Source organism: Poromitra crassiceps (genome assembly GCF_964638095.1).
Source record: "Poromitra crassiceps genome assembly, contig: HAP1_SCAFFOLD_441, whole genome shotgun sequence".
NCBI classification, from domain to species: Eukaryota; Metazoa; Chordata; class Actinopteri; order Beryciformes; family Melamphaidae; genus Poromitra; species Poromitra crassiceps.
The window spans coordinates 105,960-126,463 of NW_028151966.1; the positions used below are offsets into that span (position 1 = coordinate 105,960).

Here is a 20,504-nt window from a genome sequence, read left to right on the forward strand (position 1 = left end):
GGATTTTCCCTTTACGCAAATCTAATTTTTAACCACTGCACAATTCCTCTTTCCACAAACTGTCTAAAACAGGAAGTGATTGAGAAGGAAGCAATAGATCTGAAGAATGAGCTGAACACTGCATCAAGCTCCATGAAGCTCATGAAGGAGAGCATCTCTGCTAAAGAGCAGGTGCTGAACACTGCATCAAGCTCCATGAAGCTCATGAAGGAAAGCCTCTCTGCTAAAGACCAGGAGCTGATTGAAGCACAGCAAGGCTACCAGGAGGCAGAGGTGAGTGTGATCTCACACAGTCACCAATGAACACAACACACTTTGAAGTTTTACATTTCTCTCTTGTGCGTATCTGTTAACTTAAATGTTGAATGCACAATCCTCTTTCCACGAATTGTCTAAACAGAACGTCATGGAAAATCAGGTCCTTGATTTGAAGAAGCAGCTGAAAGGTCTAGTAAGCTCCCTGAAGGCCAAAGATCAACAGCTGGCCTATCACCAGGAACTCACTGACCTGAAGGAGCTCCAGACGGACGGCATCTCTCACTATCTGAAGGCGGAGGTGTCGTTCCTGCTTAAAGAGGACCTGTTGATGGACGAGTACTACGAGGCAGAGGTGAGTGAGATCTCACACAGTCTCCACTGAACACAACACACACTTGTGCATATCTCCAACTTAAAGAGTTGATTTTGAAGTAAAACAAGATAGATTGTGTGTCAAGACTAGGGTTGTCACGATACCAAAATTATGACTTCGATACCGATACCTGCCTAAATATTGCGATACTCGATACTTAAACGATACCACGGCAAAAAGCTAAAACAACAGGAAAAGTCGTGTAATAATGGACGACAGAAGAACATGGGAGTTAAAATTCATGTTTTGAGTCTTCATCATACTTTATGTGGTGTTCAAAGATAGCTGGGGAAGGCTGCCTCAACTGATTCTGCTGGCATCTCATTTGACTCAATAGAAAATGAGGAAATGTGTTCAGTAGAGCGCAGAATAGAATAATGTCTGTTCAGTCTACTTTAGTGTAATCTGAGTTTGAGCTTCATCATTAAGTGCCAGATTTACAGTTAATCTCATGTATCTTTATTTATTTCCACAATAAAATGTATGTGGTAGCCTATGTGGTGTCAAGTGTTTTCTTGTTTGTTCATACATGTAGGCTAGGTGAGTTTTTGACAATTAGTATAACATTAATCATGGATTATTCTAAATAAATAAATAATTCTCAGTGTTATTAAAGCTTTTACATGGTAATATGCAGTAATCTGATGTTCCTTATACTTAGTGTATGTGAGTTATTTGACAGTTAACGTTATACAGTTTGCAACCTCATATCACTCTTAAACACCGTCATATAGCCTACCCCCTTGGCAGAGGTTAGGCGCATTGCCTTTAATTGCCTCGTCAAACGAACTGAAAAACGTTTGCTTGTCACAAAATAAATCACACTCGCTTGACTTGACGTTATCACATTCGCTAAACTGTGACACTTTGTACTAGTCGGATCGTCTGTTGGAGAGATGCTTTGGCAAGTCAAGTGGACGTGTTGTCTCCCTTTTGCCTGTGTAAACATCGTTTTACAGACGGACAGCTTTGATGTCCGTGCATGCTTCGGCATAGCCGTTGTAATCTGACTGTATGGTTGTAATATTAAGTGCTGACTCCGCCCGTGTGGGCCAGATTCAACATACGCTGTTAGAAATGACAAGCAAACCCTATCCTGCTGCTCTCAGGTAGGATAGAGGCTGCAGTGAAGGCGAAGCGCTGTGTGTGTCAGACAGGCAGAGCGAACGAGAGAGAGAGAGAGGGAGAAAAGCCAGCAGGCAAAATCCGTAGAGATTCAACACATTAACGTTGCTTCCCATGGTCAGAAAAAGTCGCCAGATTTGTCGCTAGTTGCCTTTGAGAAATAAAGTCGCCACGTGGGTCTGAAAAGTAGCTAAATATATCGACAAAGTCGCCAAGTTGGCAACACTGCATGTCCACCCGATCGGCTGAACAGAGGAGTGGAGAGTGGAGTGTCAGTGAGACAGGGGAGGGCGGACTTGGCACGCCCACAGGGAGTTGAAACAGACAGAGCAAAGCTGCAGCACACAGACTCCGGTGGAGAAACAGACGGTGGCACATGGATGCAACGCAACTCATGTCATTTTTAAAAGTACCGGTACTAAATTAACGTGGTATAGTATCCTTTTTAACGTCAGGGTATCGCGGTACTGTTGTAGTACCGGTATACCGTGCAACCCTAGTCAAGACACACACTCTGTCCCCTTCATTCCTCGCCCACCAATCTCACTAAATCCCTGTCTGTATCTTCCTCCAGTCTTGCCTCTTCCCTCAAGTCTTTGACTACAAAGACGAGCTCGACCCTCCTGGCAGCTCGTCCGGGGCAGTCCTCTCTGCGTCCATGATGCCTGAGCAGCTGCACGACAGTCGGACTCAACCCAAGGTTGGTTTGCTTTTTGTATTATTGTTGTTGGGAATGATGAATATTTCTTACATTTTGCACTAAATAGTGCTGGTTGCTATAATGTTGGCAATTTGTCTCCCTGTCTCAATCTGACAGAAAAGGGTCTTCAGCTGTTTTGCTCGTCCCTTCTCTTCGAGCACCCCCAAGAAAGGCCTGAGCAAAAGGCACAGTGCTCAGGTGGCAGCTGAAGCAGCCAGGAAGTCTGCCAGAGTCACCAGCAGCACGGCCAAGACACCAGGCCTGCCAGGGAGCGCTCACAAGGTGACCAGCAGCACGCACATGTTTGAGGGACACACTCTGAGCCATTAACCATTCATTGTTTCACACTCACTGAGAGATTTAATCATAGAAATACAAGATATACACGCTAGCGCCTCCTCTGGTCGGTCAGGGCGCCTGTTCGGGGGGCAGAAGGGAACTGGTGGAAATAGCGCGATCGTCCCACGTGCTAGGTCCTGCCGGTGAAGCTCCCCGCTGTCGGGTGAAAAGAATCGGCTGGCGACCACACATGTATCGGAGGAAGCGCGTGTGCGTGTCTACGGCTCTCCCCAGATCGGCAGAGAGGGTGGGGCAGCGACCAGGGCAGCAGGGGGAATTGGCAAAGTACAATTGCGGGGAAAATCAGGAAATAAAAAAACATTAATTGAAAAGATTTAACCCATTGATGCCTGATGCAGCATTTGCGTGTATATCCCTCATTTGTGTGTGTATCCCTTTAAGACCGCGAACCGCGTCACGCCATTCGCGGTCTTAAAGGGATACACACACAAATGCTGCATCAGGTATCAATGGGTTAATATAGAAATACAAGGGACAGCTACCCCGTGGAGTCTGTGCTTAGTTAGAGACTTGCACACACACTGTGTGAACACTAAATGCATGCAATCACACATGCCTAATATAGAATATACACAATTAGAAGGAGCAATTTGATCAGAGATGCAGTTTTATCTCTTGTATTTTAGATGCTTGCTATAATGTTGGTAATTTTGTCTCCCTGTCTCAATCTGACAGAAGAAGGTGAAGACCAGCTGTTCCCCCCGCCCCCTCACTTCAAGAAGACCTTCCAGCTCTCAACCTCACCCCGTCTTGAGTCGAGTGAGTCTCTTGCACGTACGCACACACACACACACACACACACACACACACACACACACACACACACACACACACACACACAGTACATTGTCTTGAAAACAGCCCTGCATATAATGCCTCTCACGATTGCACTATTTGTGGTTCTCTCAGGTTGCAAAAAGGGAGCTCTTCGCATAAGGACAGAGGAGGGAGAGCAGCTTCAGGAGGAGCCAGAGCCCCCACACATTAAAGATAAGGACCGAGGAGGGAGAGCAGCTTCAGGAGGAGCCAGAGCCCCCACACATTGAAGATAAGGACTGAGGAGGGAGAGCAGCTTCAGGAGGAGCCAGAGCCCCCACACATTGAAGATAAGGACCGAGGAGGGAGAGCAGCTTCAGGAGGAGCCAGAGCCCCCACACATTAAAGATAAGGACCGAGGAGGGAGAGCAGCTTCAGGAGGAGCCAGAGCCCCCACACATTAAAGATAAGGACCGAGGAGGGAGAGCAGCTTCAGGAGGAGCCAGAGCCCCCACACATTAAAGATAAGGACCGAGGAGGGAGAGCAGCTTCAGGAGGAGCCAGAGCCCCCACACATTAAAGATAAGGACAGAGGAGGGAGAGCAGCTTCGGGAGGAGCCAGAGCCCCCACACATTAAAGATAAGGACCGAGGAGGGAGAGCAGCTTCGGGAGGACCCAGAGCTCCCACACATTAAAGAGGAAAAGGAGGACCTCTGGACCAGTCAGGAGAGAGATCAGCTTCAAGGGCCAGAGGAGGCTGATATCTCCCAGTTCACATTCACTCCTGTCACTGACTGTGAATATTGAAGATGATTAAGAGAAGCCTCAGTCCTCACAGCTTCATCAAAGCCAAATTGAGGAGAACAGAGAGGCAGAGACTCTAGCCAGTAGCAGCTCAACTGACCAGATGAAGACAGAAGATGATGGAGAGGATTGTGGAGTATCAGAACCAGCCATGAAGTTAGATCCATTTACAACCAACTAGTGCCGGAAAAAAGTGCAAGACTTCAGACTCTTCTGAACCTGAGACTGAAGACACTGATGATTTATGACGGAAACTCTTGAACCTCAGTCGGGTTTAGTCACAGGTGAAGAAAGGCTTTAGTTGCTCAGTTTGTCATAAAAGATTTGACTACAGGAGCAATCTGCTGAGACACATGACAGTCCACACAGGTGATAAACCAGTTAATTGTGCAATCTGTGGTAAAAGATTTAGTCACAAATCACATTTGAAGCCACACATGAGAGTCCACACAGGCGAGAAACCAGTTAATTGCTCAGTCTGTGGTAAAAAAGTGTTGGTTGTAAAAGACGTGAAGAATCACACAAAGAGCCACAATGGAGAGTAACCATTTTTGCTGTCTGTGGTAAAAGACACATAGGGAGAAAGCCCTTAATTACTCAGTTTTTGTTTTATATACACTAATATAATTGTGGTCTGTGGTTGATTGTTGATGACGGTAGTTAGATGTAGCTAGGCTCACAGTCAGCCTGTTTCTGAGTGAACAGCTGAGTACAGTTGGGAAACTATAAACAGGCAGAAAAGGGAAAAATAACAACAGGAAATTGATATTCAAATGTGTTTAGTTAGTAAAGCAGAGGAAGCAGATTGAACTGCTAACTGTTCTGTTGCCTTGACACTTTTGTCTGACTCTTTTTTTTCTGGCTCTGAGGAGATCTGTCTGAATACAATGTGGTTCCATGGTGGAACATACATTAAGTCAACTTTTAACTGTGCTGTTCATTCTGTTTGTGTTCTTGAAACTACGTTCTGCATTGTTCAGTGTTTGTATAGCAGGTGAAACTATTGACCATAATTACAGTTTCATCTGATGTTCTATTCCGATTTGGTTCAAAACAGCGTAACTATACGCATTTCTATACAACGCAGCCAGGAAAAGTTTATATATAATGCAAAGAATCCAGCCGGGAAAAGTTTATATATCATCATACAGTATAAAAGGGAGCAAGTGGGCTTTGTCTGTTTGCTTCTATTTTTGTCCCATCACGATGATGTCATCGTGGATATCATTATCAGCTTATCACATCACTGATGATGTCATAGGCATTGTGAAATCATCAGTCACTCGAGCAATTGTGATGTTTTCTTTATAAAAGGGAGAGGCAACGGCCCCTGAGCAATTGTTCGCTGCACATGCCAATAGAGCAGGTGATGCCATGCAGCAGCCGAGCTGTTGGCGATGCCGCATAGCAGCTGAGCTGTGTATGCGAGCTGCAGGGCAGGCGAGGCCGCGCAGCGGGCGAGCCTAGTAATTGGGCGCACGAGATGCCTAGTATATATAGAATGTATATATGTATATAATTCCTCCAAATCCATGTGAGAGGTGGTGCAGAAGGTCTGTTTGTCTGTCTGCACCAGATTCATATTAAAGAAGGATTTTCACTCTGTAAAGGTCAGACTCTGCAGAAAGATCTGTTTGTTATTGTGGTTTCATGCAGTTCCCTCTTAATCCCTCTGGAACTAATAAAGTTATTTGAATCTTAACTTTTTGCCTTCAATTTTCCTTGTTTTTTTTTGTTTTTTTTTTTACTCCTATGACTGAAAAAATACAATGAGGTCACTAAGAACAGTAAACTGAACTAATGGGTCCTTATGGGAATGTTATAGACCGTTTTCACAGAATTGTGTCGCTATAAAAGTTTGGAACCTCGCTTATATCATGTCAGTTATTGTACTAGCAAACACTGCAACATGGAGTAAGCTGTGGGACATTTAAAATGTTTATGTTAAGTTGAAACTGTCAATATAAATATTAGTCAATATAGCTCAAATGAGATCATAATTTCTAAGAAATGACAGTCATATGAAGTGAGTTTTTGCAATGTCCCCTAAGCTGGCCCAAATCAAAAACACAATAAAATACCCCAGCCAGCAGATAAAGAGCACATTATTGTTACCGTCAAATCTCTATGGTCCCCCTACCTCACGGGCCCCAGTGCAACCGCACTGTCTGTCTATATCTACGGCCCTGATCTAGACAAAGATGGGTTACAAGCAAATCAATTAGAGGTGGCAACAACAATGAGGCCATTTACACCTGGCGTTAACATGTGGTTTCTGCCATCAGATTGCAATCAGATTGTATTTTATCACTTCAGCCTGATTCCATTTACACCTGGCGTTAACATGCATTTTAATGGTTGTCCTCTCAATCCGCATAAAGTTGGTGTATATAGATTGAGAGGACACATTGCATTTACACTTGTGTTCAATGTGTACACAATGCATCCCTGACCACCTCCGGAGGTGGTTTGGCTGATCAGATTGCAATCCTTCTTCAATGCGTTTTGGGGGTGTTTACACCTGGCATTTCAAGTGATAAAACACAATCTGATTGCAATCTGATCAGAGAAAAAGCATGTTAGGCTTCTATATAATATAATGGCCTCTATATAAGTAAGGCATAAGGCATATATATATGGCATATATAAGGCCTTATATAAGGCATATATAAGGCATATATATATATAAATATATATTATATATATACCGTATATATATACAGTATATATATATATAGAGAGAGAGAGTATATATATATATATATATAGAGAGAGAGAGGTTCTGGGATGGAGACCAAAGGAAGGCATTCGTATCAGATCCAGCAATAAGTCGGAGAGGGTCGGTCACTGGGGGGGAAGTAGGGAAGAGGAGTGCATGATTAGTAGGATCAGAATGGAACACACTAAGTTAAGATGCATTAGGGCTCATTCATTTTGGAAAATAAAAACTTTGCACAGTTTAATTACTTTACAATATTCAACACAATTCTACATAGAAGAATTATGGGCAGGTAATGTAAAAATAATGTAAAAAATGTTTTAGCTCATGTTGTAGTTCCCACAGAAACCACAAGATGGAAGCACAAAACAAGGAGCCAAAGTCAGGCCTGCTCTCCACCTCTCACTGTTGGCTACTGCATAATTTCAGTACAGATGTCAAATATGAATAATCAAGATCAATATTATACATCTATATTTAATATTAACCTCGTCCTCTAGTAGTGCAATGGAATCTCCTAACTGAAACAGATTACAATTTAGATGAAAAATGACACCCCAGAATTAACCCTCTGACCATCACTGGCAGTATCAACCAGCTTTTTGCGGTAGTCTGCCTCCTATCAAACTATCAAAACAAGCCACTCGTCAAGGCTTGGGCCAAATAACTATGTGTTAACCTACTGAGCCAACCTCTCTGCATACTTGCACACTGAAATCAATATCTAGTAGCCTCGCTACTTGATCGTTTCTTTTTCAATTTAAACAAGAACTGGATTCTCTGATGTTGCAGACTTGATATGTATTCTATAGCTAATTAAAACACTTTACACCACACTTTATGAGCCTAGTTACTGTAGGCTACATTTTTACAGAGGTCTAATACTGTACCCTTTTGCCCTGCCTGTTTTTAACTTGTGCACAGCTTTATTTTTTGTGTATGTGAGTGTGAGTACTATGAGTGCAAAGCAAGCCAGAGTCCAATTCCTTGTATTGTTTGTACATAGGCCTACTTGGCCAATAAAGCTGATTCAGATTCTGACGTGGCTTAATTTTGAAAGTTGTAATAGGAAGTGCTACGTGTTATAAATGTACAATAGCTTTACACTAGTGTAGCGGAAGTGTCACGTGATTTTGGGGGACAGAAGCAGATGGCACACAGCTGTAACACATTTTTCCATGTTTTAACCAAAGGAATGATGGCTATTGTTTACGCAAATTCTTTTAACGTAGATAATTTGCTGAGTCTAAACCGGACAGCTGACGACTAGCCGCCCAACCTGACCCGTTACTTGATTTGCTTTATTCGATCGTTCAGTCGGGTCGTGGTGATGATCCCCGTCAGTGAGAAAACACCAGGTTAGTGGTCGTTGCAGCTGCACACAGAAGACAACATAAAAAAGAAGGTTTGGAATATGAAAATATTAAGAAAACATAAATGATGAAAATTAGACGTAGCCTATATGTTATACACTAACTAGCCTACATTTGGCTACGCCTTGGTTACCCTTGGTTAACGTTACATAGTTTTTTAAACGAGTAATTCATTTTGAAAGATTTATGACAATCCCGTCTCCGTCTTCCCCGTCTACTAGCTCATTAGAAAACCTTGACCACACAAAACACAACTAAGCAGAAAACACAACTGAAACGTTACTGACCCAAACAATTTCTGTCTGACTTGTTTTGAGCCCAAATTTTGGCCTCAATCATACAAGTGAAAATTGAGCATCGTACGAGTTGGGTTCTGAGTTCTGAGGGACAACTTTTTGCGCTTTTACTTTGAAGGCGAAATCTGCCAACCGGAAGGGTGGGTGCCGGTAGCTGCTTGTAGCTCGCCACAGGCAGGAGGACAGAGCGGATTCCATTGGAAAGCTGTAGTGTAGGTAGCTAAAACGGCAGTAAAAAAACGAGGGGAATCGTTCAGCAGCTGTCGAAACGGGAAAGATTTAGACAATATACTGAGGGAATCATTTGAGAAAACTCAGACAAATGCGTCTGGGTGACAGAATGGACAATATTATGATTTGGAGCACTTTGGTTGGACATCGTTTTGCAGTACTGTGAAACGTTCAATTCAGAAGGTGGCGGTAATGCACACAATTATGTTTGCCAACCGCCATTAAACATCAGAAGAAGAAGAAGAAGAAGAGGGGAATCGTTGGCTTGTATGTGTCGGTTAACGATGTCACCTCTGGGATGAATCCACCACGGTATGTCGGTTAAATGCTGGTTAATGTCTGGGTACGTTAATGTAGTCATATGGTAGGAAAACATGCTCCTTTCCTCCTTTCCACTTTTAGCCTCCCTCTCATTCTTCCAGGCAAATTAGCAGGCTAGCCCGTTTGTGTTTTGTCTCAAGATAGCATGTGTGTTTGCTCATTCTAATCCACCAGCTGATGTCATATCTAACCTAGCTAAACCCTCTCCCCTCCAGCTCCCACACCTCTGTGGAGATACATGATTAGCCTGGACGATGAGCAGGAGCAGAGGATAAGAAGAAGAAGCAGCGGCTGGCTGCCTGGCTTCCTGCAGGATTTCCCCAGGCTGTTTGTTTGATTGTGGAAATGGATGGTCTGTGGAGGAGCGGCGGCACTGAGCGGAGCTAGCTGGCCGACTGTCCCGGCTAGCAAGGCGACGTTTCCAGGCTTTTGGATGACTGTTGACCCGGGGAGATCAGCACTACTACCTACCTTCCCTCTCTGTTGAAGGAGTCAGGATGGGGGAGCCCAGTCTGGACGACGCCAATGTCAAGGTGGCTGTTCGTGTTCGGCCCATGAACAGGAGAGGTGAGGCTCTCACACTGCTGTCACAACACACTGAGGGGTTTATGGGTCATCAACTGCGTGTCAGATTAGAGATATTATGGATAGATTGTATCTCGGATTAATGAGATTATGGGTAGACTATCTCAGATTAATGAGATTATGGGTAGACTATCTCAGATTAGTGAGATTATGGGTAGACTATCTCAGATTAATGAGATTATGGGTAGACTATCTCAGATTAATGAGATTATGGGTAGACTATCTCGGATTAATGAGATTATGGGTAGACTATCTCAGATTAATGAGATTATGGGTAGACTATCTCAGATTAATGAGATTATGGGTAGACTATCTCGGATTAATGAGATTATGGGTAGACTATCTCAGGGTAGACTATCTCAGATTAATGAGATTATGGGTAGACTATCTCGGATTAATGAGATTATGGGTAGACTATCTCAGATTAATGAGATTATGGGTAGACTATCTCAGATTAGTGAGATTATGGGTAGACTATCTCAGATTAGTGAGATTATGGATATACTCTCATATAGGTATTACCTATCCATAATCTCACTAATCTATACCTGATCTGAATAGGAATCTCAGATTAGTGAGGTTATAGACTATCTCAGATTATTGATATTATGGATAGACTCAGATTAGTGACATTATGGATAGGCTACTGTATCTCAGATGAGTGATATTATGGATAGATATCTCAGATTAGTGAGGTTATAGACCATCTCAGATGAGTGATATTATGGATAGATATCTCAGATTAGTGAGGTTATAGACTATCTCAGATGAGTGATATTATGGATAGACTAAGGCTGGGCGATATCGACAATCAAATATCACAATCTTTTTTGACCAAAAATACCTCAATATCGACATTGCAACAATTGTAGGGGGACTATAGACCTTATTCGCTAACACCGGACAGCACAGCGCCATATTGTTGACATACCGTCCTGCAGCTGACAACTATAGTAACGGCCTTATTGTCGTTTCTGTTCCATTACAAAATAGCGATAGTGATGACAGCAATAAAAACCCCAGAGTTGTTGTTTGTATGCTGCCGTTAATGCCTGTAATAATAAACAAAAGAAAAAACGAGGTGAACAGACTTTGCTGTGAGGAGCTGTCAGAAAGTTTCACCTGTCTCTCCCAACTATCCACACACCTCTCCTGTGCTGCTGACATATCCTCCGTCTCGCTCCCTTCACGTCTGTGGACGGTAGAGATAGAAACAAACCACGGGGACTTTATTGCTGTCATTACTACAGCCACATGTAACGCAGGTCACCATCCGAACACAATAGGAACGATACAGGTAACGCTAACGGCGGCTAGCTTCCTATAAATGCTGCTCTCACATAGGTTGTCACTTAAGAGCTGCAGCGCTATGTCGAGAACATGGCGGCGGTGGGCGTGGCCGTACGTGAGTGACGTCAATCGTGGTTCCATGGTGGAACATAAGTCAACTTTCAACTGTGCTGTTCTTTCTGTTTGTGTTCTTGAAACTACTTTCTGCATTGTTCAGTGTTTGTATAGCAGGTGAAACTGTTGACCATCATTACAGTTTCATCTGATGTTATATTCCGATTTGGTTAAAAACAGCCTAACTATACGCATTTCTATATAATGCAAAGAATCCAGCCAGGAAAAGTTTATATATCATCATCATATAAAAGGGAGCAAGTGGGCTTTGTCTGTTTGTTTCAATTTTTGTCCCACTGATGATGTCCCATCACCATGATGTCATCGTGGATATCATCTTATCACATCACTGATGATGTCATAGGCATTGTGAAATCATCAGTCACTCGAGCACTTGTGATGTTTTTTTTGTAAAAGGGAGAGGAATTGTTGGCTGCACATGCCAATAGAGCAGGCGAGGCCACGCAGCAGCCGAACTGTTGGCGAGGCCGCGTAGCAGCCGAGCTGTGTATGCGAGCTGCAGGGCGGGCGAGCAGAGAAAGACCTTCACGTCACATGTCACTGTTTGGATCTCACCTCACCTGCAATTACTGCTCATGGCCATATGTGATGTCAGGAGAGCTGCCAGTAGCCTATGTAGGCTACTTGTAGCCTACTTTGTTTGTTCCTTCAGAAGACCAGACCTGATCAAAAGAGAGGTGTGCTTGGCGAGTTCATGTTGATGTGCTGATGATGGTCGAGTCCTGTAATGTGTCTTTGCTAACACAGGAGGTCCCAGTCGGCCAGTTAGATGCTACAGGCCCCCACCAGCCTGAGCAACTGTAGTCCTGTCCCGATCTGCAGGCAGAGTGCTTGGCAGGCACTCTGATTCACAATCTGGATCGCACAGTGACAGCTACGAAAGCTGAGATTTTTTTTTTTTATTGTATTGTAATTGCACATTTTCCCTTAGATTGTTTTTGTCAGTTTGAGACTGAGCCAGTGTTGGTGTAGGCCTATCAATTGACTAGTCATGAAATCCATCAAATTCTTTTTGTGTCCGCTAGATGTAGGCTATTTTTTATATATTTGCGAGTTCACTGTCCTTTTGTCCCTATCTTACATGTAATATATATATGCTTTGTATAGGCTATACTTTTTCTATTCATCTGTGTGATATTTGTAGCTATTTAGTGTTATTTGTATTTCTTGTCAAAATAAATTGACAAATAACCTTGGATACAATATACTCCTATGAGTATGCATGGTTCTAGCTGTGAACTTTAACAATGTCTTTGAAGCTTAAAGCAGCAGTGCTGGACTTGTATGATTAATGATTTCTATGAAACCAAACCATCAGTATCAAAATCATATGCCAAATTATTAGGGTCTACAAAAAAACTGAAAAACAAACAGTATCAAAATAAGTCAGAGTCCTCATCCCCTGCAGTGTGTACAAGAGAGAGAGTCATTGTAATATGCTACAGTAATTATTTTTGTAAATACAGGTGAAGTCATCAGCTTTTGTGGCTTATAATCATGGACTGTATGTATGGTCTGTAGAAGTTTTTATTCCATACATTATAATTCAAGACACTTCTAGCAGTAGCTAAGAAAAATACAGTAGGCCCTATACAAAAATAAAACTATAGCCTACAGAAACTAAAAGAAAGAATGAAAGAAATTAACTCAGAAACACTTTCTCCGTTGTGATTTGTGCATGCGCAAGTGGTGGCAACTATTGAACATGCATAGTCCACTCCAGAGCCGTACTCGAGTCCACTGCGTTTCTTGTTTATTGCTTTTACGACAACAACAACTTGCTTTACGTTCCTCCCTTCTCAGAAGACTTTGCTAGACACTTAAGTCCGCTAATGAAATCCCACAATTGCCGTGGCCTGAGTCTGTTATGTTATATGAAGCTGGCTATCTGAGCAACATAATTATGCTAACAATAGAAGCTACACACCATCAAACCTGTTACAGCATGTTACTGGGTTGTCAGAGGAGAGGAGACTTACAACAGGGAGCGCGTGAGGTAAATGCTGGTTTGAAGTTGTGAACAGTGGAGATTAGTCTCATAACTGTGGGCTTTCGTGACAATTCATTCATGACATGAAACTTGTCTCGCTATGCAGCTGCCTGTCACTGGCTTGTCAAACCTACTGCTGTACAGTAGCTGTTTGTCTATTCACTGTCAATGGAGGCAACAGAACTGCAGCTAGGGGCTACTCAATGGAGGAGGCCTCTGCTAGCTGTTAGCTTGTCTATTCACTGTCAATGGAGGAGGCCTCTGCTAGCTGTTAGCTTGTCTATTCACTGTCAATGGAGGAGGCCTCTGCTAGCTGTTAGCTTGTCTATTCACTGTCAATGGAGGCAATAGAACTGCAGCTCGGGGCTACTCAATGGAGGAGGCCTCTGCTAGCTGTTAGCTTGTCTATTCACTGTCAATGGACGACTGTGCTAGCTGTTAGCTTGACTAGTCGGCTTGAACACTTTATGCACGTTAGCTTTTTATCTTTTTTTGTTTTAATTATTAATGCGAGCGTAATCACAGCTCTCGGAGGTGTTTTGCGTTTGGTCCTGTGCAGTGTTGGGGGTAACTCATTACAAAAGTAACATATTACATGTAATATATTACTTTTAGCAGTAACTCAGTAATATAACTTATATTATATTATCAGCGGGATATATGCCACAACACCACGCAGCTCGAGTGCTATATTGCTTTTATAAAACGGTTTCCAAGTATAATAATATAATAATAATAATACTATAAGTCCGACTGGCATGGTATTCTGATAGAGTCAGTTGAAACACTACTGTAAGGCGGGACCGCAAGAACGTGCAGGTGATTTGATTGGATCGTTCTGGAGACTGAAGTTGACATTGGCCAATCCTGGCGCTTGCTGAGAAGCTGAGAGCTTTCTGGAAAGCCCGACACGCAGCTCGAGCGCAGCGCTGCATTCTCAGCGCTTGCTGAAAAGCTGAGTGCTTTCTGCAAAGCCCGACACCAACTAACGTTACGGGGTTAAATGCGGGGTTAAATGCGGGGTTAACAGCCTTTTTTTTGCAAAGAAGACATTAGCCCGCGTCTATTCTTGTACAAAACATAATTTTCTGCAAAGTATTAGTAAAGTTATAAGCGAAGATCGATGCACAAGGATCTGACAGCTGTCTCCGCCATTTGTTTTTTTTTACATTGTCATTTGAGGTAACCAAAGGCTTTTAGTAAGAGAGTTGCCATGGCAACCAATAACCCATGGCCATGGGTTATTGGCCATGGGTTATTGTGTGGGTTACACACACACACACACACACACACACACACACACACACACACACACACACACACCCCCCTGGTGGCTTTCATCTCCTCCAGCCCCCTATGCAGGATGCCCCATGGAGAGGAGACAACAGACTGTTGTGTGTTTGATCTGTGGGAGTGAAGCAGTGGGGAGGGCCCTGGGAGAGACAAGGTGTTTACAGGGTTTCATCTGATTGGCTGGCTCTGTTACAGAGGTTTACCCATCAAACTCTTTATACAGAGGGGACATGTGGAGGGTTTCTAACTTGCTTTTAAAAGTGTTGATGAGTGTCTATGATCTCTGCAATCAGTCAGTACATTTACATACACTTAAAACATCGAATTATTGCGTTAGTCTAAAACCGGACTTTTGAAATGCATGTTGCATGCTGTAGCCAAGGACTCAACATGGCGCACACACAGACACAGGTAGATGATGCCTCTAGTGCAGTGCTGACCAATTTGGTCAGCTCTGCTTGTTTTTGGATCTGCTTGCCACGTGTGTTCACTCCTGAGATTGCATCCCTGCAAATTGTCATGGCAAATTTTTTACAAAAGATGGACAATAAAGCTGATTTTCAAAGTACCTTGAGGATTTTTCAAGTTGTGAATTAAGTCAAATTTCTCTCTTGATTACAAATGTGGAAAATACAACTGTTTTTAACTGGGTGTTTACTGATTAAATGTTTAAGCTCCCCACAAATTCAGATGCTTTTTTAAATATATATAACCAATTGCAAATTATTACAATTACCAAACAGATCAAAAGTAGATTATTATATTGAAATGTTATTTTAGATTTAGAATGTTAATTTTCTATAAAACACAATACATTTGAATGTAATTCCACAACGACTATTTTTGGCCCTCGGCCCTCCACCCAGATTGAGTTTTGGCCCTTCATGGGAAAGAATTTGGGCACCCCTGCTCTAGTGTGAGACGCATGCGTCCTCAATGTAAACGATGGCTAGGCTAGTCAGCATAGGAGCTGAGCATCAGAGCTAAGTTACTGTATGTTACAGGCTATGTGATCTCATTTTGATAACTAATGTAATATTTGTTCACTTCCATTCACTGAGCCTCCCCTGAAACTGTTTGGAGCCCCCCTGGGGAGGCCTGCCTCCCACTTATTTAAGACCTTTATGTTTACTCTTGCTTTTAACTGCTACTAAACTACTGCCTCTCTCGGCCTGTAATTTAAAAAAAAGATTCCTGTACATTTCCAACAAATGGACTGTGCATGTAATAATAATACTGAAGAATGCCTTGTAACTTATTTAAAACAGAAATAATGTTTCATGTTTGTTAATTTGAGTATATATTTTAACTAAAACTGTCGGCTGTGTTTTTTATGTGTTTTTTATATGTGCATTGCTTTGCTGCTTGTTTTTTCGATTATTTTTTTGTAAAGCACCTTGAATTGCCTTTGTGTATGAAAGGTGCTATATAAATAAAATTTGACTTGACTTGACTTGACTTTATAAACCTCTTCTCTCCAGAATGTTACCTCTCATCTCCTCTCCTCTCATCTCATCTCCTCTCCTCTCTCATCTCTCCTCTCCTCTTATGTCCTCTCCTCTCTCCTCCCCCAGAGCCTCCCTCTCAGTACAGTCTGTTCACCCTGGTCTCTAACCTGTGGGCTCACCTGTACGTGGCTCTGGAGAAGAACGCCTGGCTGCAGAAACGCATCGAGGAGCTGGAGGAGGAGCACAACTTCCTGCGCTGCCAGCTGGACCACTTCATGGTCAGCATGAGGAGCCAGGAGGGTGAGGCCCACGGACACGCGTCACTCACCCACACTGCACTGACACCAGAGACAGCACTAGAGCCATAATACTAGATATGATTACATTGGAATCAATCCCTGTGGGGGTAATTGGGTTCTTAGAAAAGGATTCAGCAAAAACATACATTAAAAAATAGGGGTGTCTGGGTATTGTAGTGTAGAGGTAAAAGCACTCGCCTAACACCACAGAGACTGGCGTCCAGTTCCCGGCAGCTGTACTTCTGGCTTGGTCAGACGTCCCTACAGACACAATTGGCCGTGTCTGCGGGTGGGAAGCTGGTGGGTTATGAGTCCTGATCGCTGCACTAGTGCCTCCCCTGGTCGATCAGGGCACATGTTCGGGGGGGGAGGGCAACTGTGTGGAATAGTGTCCTGTTAGTGAAACTCCTCGATGTCAGGTGAAAAGAAGCAGCTGGCTTCCTCCAACACATGCACAGTTGCCAGCCGCTTCTTTTCACCTGACAGCGAGGAGGTTCACCGGCAGGACGTAGCACGTGGGAGGATCACACTATTCTCACCAGTTCCATTCTGCCCCAACCAGGCGCCCCAACCGACCAGGGTGCTAGTGCAGCGACCAGGACACAGGCCCTCAATCTTTGCTGCATGTCATCCCCTCTCTCTCTCTGTCTCTCTCTCTCTCCACCTTTCCTGTCTGCCTACTGTCCTATCTATTAAAATGCAAAAAAACAACAAAACAACAACAACAACAATGCCTGCTACAGCCAACAGGCTCGTCAATGCTTTTCCGCGCTGGCAATGGCCCTGGTGAGACAGACACACACACACACACACACACACACACACACACACACACACAACCCGTCATTACGAGATGTATATCTTTGACTCCAAAGTAGAGTTCGGCAATATATCAATATTATTGATATTGTGACATGAGACGATCTTCTTAGATTTTGGATGTCGTAATATCTTGATGTGGCATAAGTGCATTACAGTAAAGTGATGTCATTTTCTGTTCTATTATTTTCCTTTTTTAATACATTTTATTTTGGTTTTTCATTATGTAAAACGTATACAATGACAGTACAAAAGTGTTGTTCACAATACAAGACAAAAAAACGAGTAAATAAGATGATAAAGAGACAAAAATACGTACAAATACATCATCTTCACAGCATTAGATGAGTGAAAATAGAGAGACCATTCACATAGTCATTCAATCCTGTGGGATGTGAGATCTTTTCCAGAGGTATGCAGCTCTTCACCTCTGAGAGCCACATTCACATTGGCAATGGGAGGTCTGACTTCTGTCATACATGTTTTGGCAATGACCAGGAGGATTTCCCTAAGCTTAAAGGAGGACTTACCCCCTAGATATGTATTAGAACAGTGATTTGAAAATACCTATGGAAAAAACCAAGAAATGACATATACTCTTGTCTATACTAGACTCTTTGGCTGTGTTCAAGTCAAGATTTTTTTTCGGAAAACGACGCCATTACAGTTTGCCTACTGCCTCAAAAATAATTTATTTGAGAGGGGCCATATCTTTATAAATATCAACAACTAGCCAACGCTGGTGGCCTGTTTGTGGTTGAAAGTTATATCAATTTGGTAATTCAGTGGCGAACTAGAAATTTAATTATTTTTCTGCATGTATCTCTATGGCAGTGTCTCAAACTACGTTACGAGAGCAAAGTGACGTGGGCTCGTTACAGCAGCACACCACACAATACGACAAACCCCCCGTTCTGGGGTAACACAATGCGAGATTTCTCTACGTCATTCCCTCGTCCAAGTTGCCATATAGTCCCTTTTTCATTTTAGTTTGGGGGCTTTTCGTGATTCTTGTTAAAAGTTGTGCAAAAGTTTTCCTCTCAGCGCAGTGCAGGCTGCGCCTCCTCCCTCCTGCCAGACCCCGGCTGGCGAAACAGCCTGCTGCATGCATGGGGCGCTCTAACCTCACGGAGCAACAAACAAACACAGACAGAAATAGCTGGTGTGCGATTTAGAGAATACAGTCTGAGATTGGGTACAGGATTGAGGGAATCCCGCATCTGTTTGCGAAGGTGCGACTGGACAGGACGCTTTTCACAGACGGGCACAGTAGTCGGAGCGAGGCGAGTGTCTCTCAGGGCTACTCAGGGCAGAGCTGCAGATCTCTCCTCCTCCTCCTCCGCGCATTCAGTCTGTCCAAAATCATTACCGATATAATCTCAGTAGGAGGGATGCAGGGAAATATGATAGTAGCCGATGTGTTTAGAGAAGCTTTGTCACGTTGTCACGTCGTAGTATAGCGTTATATTTTACATGTGCGCTAAACTGCGACCATATTTGTTTGCGGAAATATCAGACTGCTCTCTCTGCTCTCAGAGCACAGAGAGCCCAGCTGCTGCTGCGCGCGCCCCCGGAGCTTGGCGCTAGTGCATGAGGTTTTACAGTACGACTCTCTCCCGCCCGCTCCCGCCTGCCTGGGCTGGAGACAGCTGCTTCCAACTCGGACTGATAATATATACATCATCATTCGAGCTTATCCAGGTAAGATATTAATAAAGTAGTGACACATTCAGCGGGAAACTAACTATAATTAAGACATGTGCCAACTTTGACGACGTTTGGTTCAGTATTTTAAGAGCAAACTTCAATAGGAATAGGCTTGGAGTTCTGAGGAGCCGAAAGGGTACAGGGGGGGTAGGGGAGTAATTATCTTGAAATCCCATAGTCTTTGGGGACAACCTGACGTCAGGTTGTACCAAATCTCCCATTCATTTGAGGAAAAAAAAAAAAAAAAGCAGTATTCCACCCTTAGAGGGCGCTTATGCCAGTTATGCTGCTGAAAAATGATACAAATGGCAGAATGGCAACAGTTTGGTGTCAAATGTGGAAATTCTGACCAGAATTCTTCACACATCACCCCCAAAGTCATATATATTGGTTAAAAGCTGAAAAAAAGTGTTTTGGGGGTTAGTTACACTTTAAGTTATGTGAAGTTAGTAATCTGGTAATCACACAAGGGGCTCGTTTTGATGTGGATATTAAGTTAAGTTAGTAATCGGGTAATCACATAAGGGGCTCATTTTGATTTGGATATTAAGTTAAGTTAAGTGAAGTTAGTAATCGGGTAATCACATAAGGGGCTTGTTTTGATGTGGATATTAACACATTAAGTGCCATAGACGACCTAACTCGTCTTACATAATCCAGCGCTTGAGTGCCAAGGACGAGCTAACTCGTCTTACATAAACATTTTTTTTTTTTTTGACGGTGGGACATCAATCAACCCCTTTTACATCTTCGAGATAACTATTGGAGCAAGAGAATGTGTATAATCTATTTTACCGACCACTAAGTGGCGACAGAGACAGAGAGAAAGCCACAGCCACGGACCCGTGGACCAAAAGCAGCCGCCTCCCGCGGAAATGGCTTGGCGATTTTACAGTCAGAAACGAAGGAGCCTCATTCTCATACTGTAGGCGGGGACGCTTCGCGCTGCTGCGGTGGGGGGTTCCAGAAATGGACTGGGTGAGCAGCATAAAGCCTAGAGTCGCACGGGGCTTAATCGGGGCTCTCAAACCCAAGAGACAGTGAGACCTATCCACACTCGCTGCCAGGGAGAGGCTGCTCAACTCGCTGGAAACTCCCAGCAGCACAGACGGAGGGAGGAGCCCGGAGACACACACACAGAACGGACAGAGATCCCCTCCCCCCAGAGCCGCGGAGCAACGCGCGAACACACACACACACACACACACACACACACACACACACGCACACACACACACACACACACACACACACACACACACACACACACACACACACACACACACAATACAGTATACAGACTCGCCCAAAGGCACCCACAATCACAGGCAGGTGACTATTCTGCTGAATTTCACAAAACTGCGATTATCTCAGCTTGCTGTCTCATACGCTAAAACCATGCTGTACTCAACGGCTAATATCTACATAACTACTAACTCTGCAAACTAACTCTTTTAGACAGAGAAAGCACACATTCTATTAGTTATTTTTAGATGATTGGTGTTCACGAAGTCTTAACAGAAAACAGATCCTCGGCTGTTGTAAAATGAGCCAGAATCCTCAAAAAAAAACCTGGCACAACTTACCTACAGGTTGAAAAAATGGCTGGCACTCAATGTGT

At 43.4% G+C, this 20,504-nt stretch overlaps 2 protein-coding genes across 2 annotated transcripts in view; both read left to right on the top strand.

Annotated features, from left to right (window-relative positions):
- Nucleotides 1-105: 105 nt before the first annotated feature.
- On the top strand, nt 106-3,843 carry LOC310771221 (uncharacterized protein). Its single transcript, XM_083663878.1, has 6 exons — nt 106-273; nt 401-610; nt 2,331-2,456; nt 2,574-2,738; nt 3,492-3,575; nt 3,726-3,843. Exons 1-6 carry the CDS (start codon nt 133-135, stop codon nt 3,750-3,752), a joined length of 753 nt encoding a protein of 250 aa, XP_083520004.1. The 5' UTR covers nt 106-132; the 3' UTR covers nt 3,753-3,843.
- Nucleotides 3,844-9,814: 5,971 nt separating this feature from the next.
- LOC310771223 (uncharacterized protein) overlaps nt 9,815-20,504 on the top strand; it is a gene marked incomplete at its 5' end in the record, with an annotated part of 30,169 nt that continues 19,479 nt past the window's right edge. Inside the window, 2 exons of the mRNA XM_083663880.1 lie at nt 9,815-9,884; nt 16,185-16,377. Coding sequence (XP_083520006.1) covers nt 9,815-9,884; nt 16,185-16,377 — 263 coding nt within the window. The remainder of the gene's footprint in view (nt 9,885-16,184; nt 16,378-20,504) is intronic.